This window comes from Perkinsus marinus (genome assembly GCF_000006405.1).
Source record: "Perkinsus marinus ATCC 50983 genomic scaffold scf_1104296964082, whole genome shotgun sequence".
NCBI classification, from domain to species: domain Eukaryota; phylum Perkinsozoa; order Perkinsida; family Perkinsidae; genus Perkinsus; species Perkinsus marinus.
The window spans coordinates 178-1576 of NW_003204825.1; the positions used below are offsets into that span (position 1 = coordinate 178).

Genomic DNA, 1399 nt, shown 5'->3' on the forward strand with positions numbered 1-1399 from the left:
GCTCAATACTCCTGGAAGACTCAACCCATCAACAATCAGTACTGTTGTTGTATAACAATCGCTACCAATACGAAGAGTAACTCGACGAGCACAATCGACTTTTTGCTGTTGACCATTAGCAAATAGAAGTGTTACTGGATGATCAAGATGGACACGAGGAGCATCCGAAAGAAGATTACCCGCTGTAGCAGAAACCAAATGCTCGACAGCACCACTATCCAGTAACCATCGAAGTGAATGTGATGATCCATCTGGTAGTTGTACAGCTGCTAAAATATCCGTCAACATACCAGTGGACTGTCGACTAAGATTAGCCGTTCTAGCGAGCTGATCAAGATGGATCTCAGCACCTTTCTCCGACTCATCATTTTCCTTGAAATGACTTTCCGATGATGATGGTACCGCATTCACCTGTTTAGGTGGATCATCAGTTAAACATACACTAGTAGGTAGAACCGTAGGAGTTTGAGATTCCTCAGCATTTGGAGATACCACGTCTTGTAGCAAGCTGGTATCCACTGGCATCGTAGGCATAGTAGAGGAAGTAGGTACTCCAGAGGAAGTTGATGATACCGATGCATCCTGAGCAGCAACACCACTGTTTTGACCCGAATCCACACGTCTCCTTTTAGCAGCAGGGACATCACGACGAACTCGCAATGTTCTACCTAAAACAGCCTTTCCATTTATAGAGGATAGAGCATTAGTAGCACTAGAAGGGTCACGAAACTCCAAAATACCAATACCGCGATTACGACCAGGACGATTACGGTCACGAAATAGGTGAACAGACACAGGAGATACCCCAGAAAGCTTCAGAATACTCCTAAGTGCATCCAAAACCTGCTTCTCACTAACATCGTAACTCAGGTTGCTCATGAACAACCGACAATTAGTTTGAGCAGCAGCCTCACTAGTATTCATAGCCGAATCAACAGGCATCGTAACCACTGGGTCGCCAGCCATAACATCAACAGCAGCTTGACGAGATAATCGTCCGGCTCTAGCAGCACGTCGGACCAATACAGCATTATGACGCCTACCATATTCGACCAGTTGCTCTAGTGATGGTGCATTACCATAACGATGCAAAATATCTTCACAAACATCATCAGGGAAGCTACCGAAGAGTCGATCAGATACGTCGTCTGTAGTCAACGGCACATGTCGTTGTGAATCAACCGCCATTCGGGTGTAATCAAACCTTAGATAGAATTGATCGAAGGTCTCCCGTTTAGTATCCCAACTGAGCCTCTCCCATCGATCAATCAATATACGACGGGATTCTATAGAAAGAAAACGTTCTACCAACTCAGATCGAATACATCCGGCTCGCCGAACAGCTTTGCGATAACTGGAATATCCTTGTTGGAGTAAACGTCTATCAACACCATCAACC

The 1399-nt window shown here is 45.2% G+C and overlaps 1 protein-coding gene across 1 annotated transcript; it reads right to left on the reverse strand.

The window, feature by feature from the left end:
• Window positions 1-475: 475 nt before the first annotated feature.
• On the reverse strand, window positions 476-1188 carry Pmar_PMAR008997 (hypothetical protein; the record flags this gene model as incomplete). Its single annotated transcript, XM_002770974.1, has 2 exons — window positions 476-582; window positions 669-1188. The coding sequence occupies 2 exons, from the start codon at window positions 1186-1188 to the stop codon at window positions 476-478; spliced, it is 627 nt and encodes a 208-aa protein (XP_002771020.1).
• Between the last annotated feature and the right edge of the window lie 211 nt (window positions 1189-1399).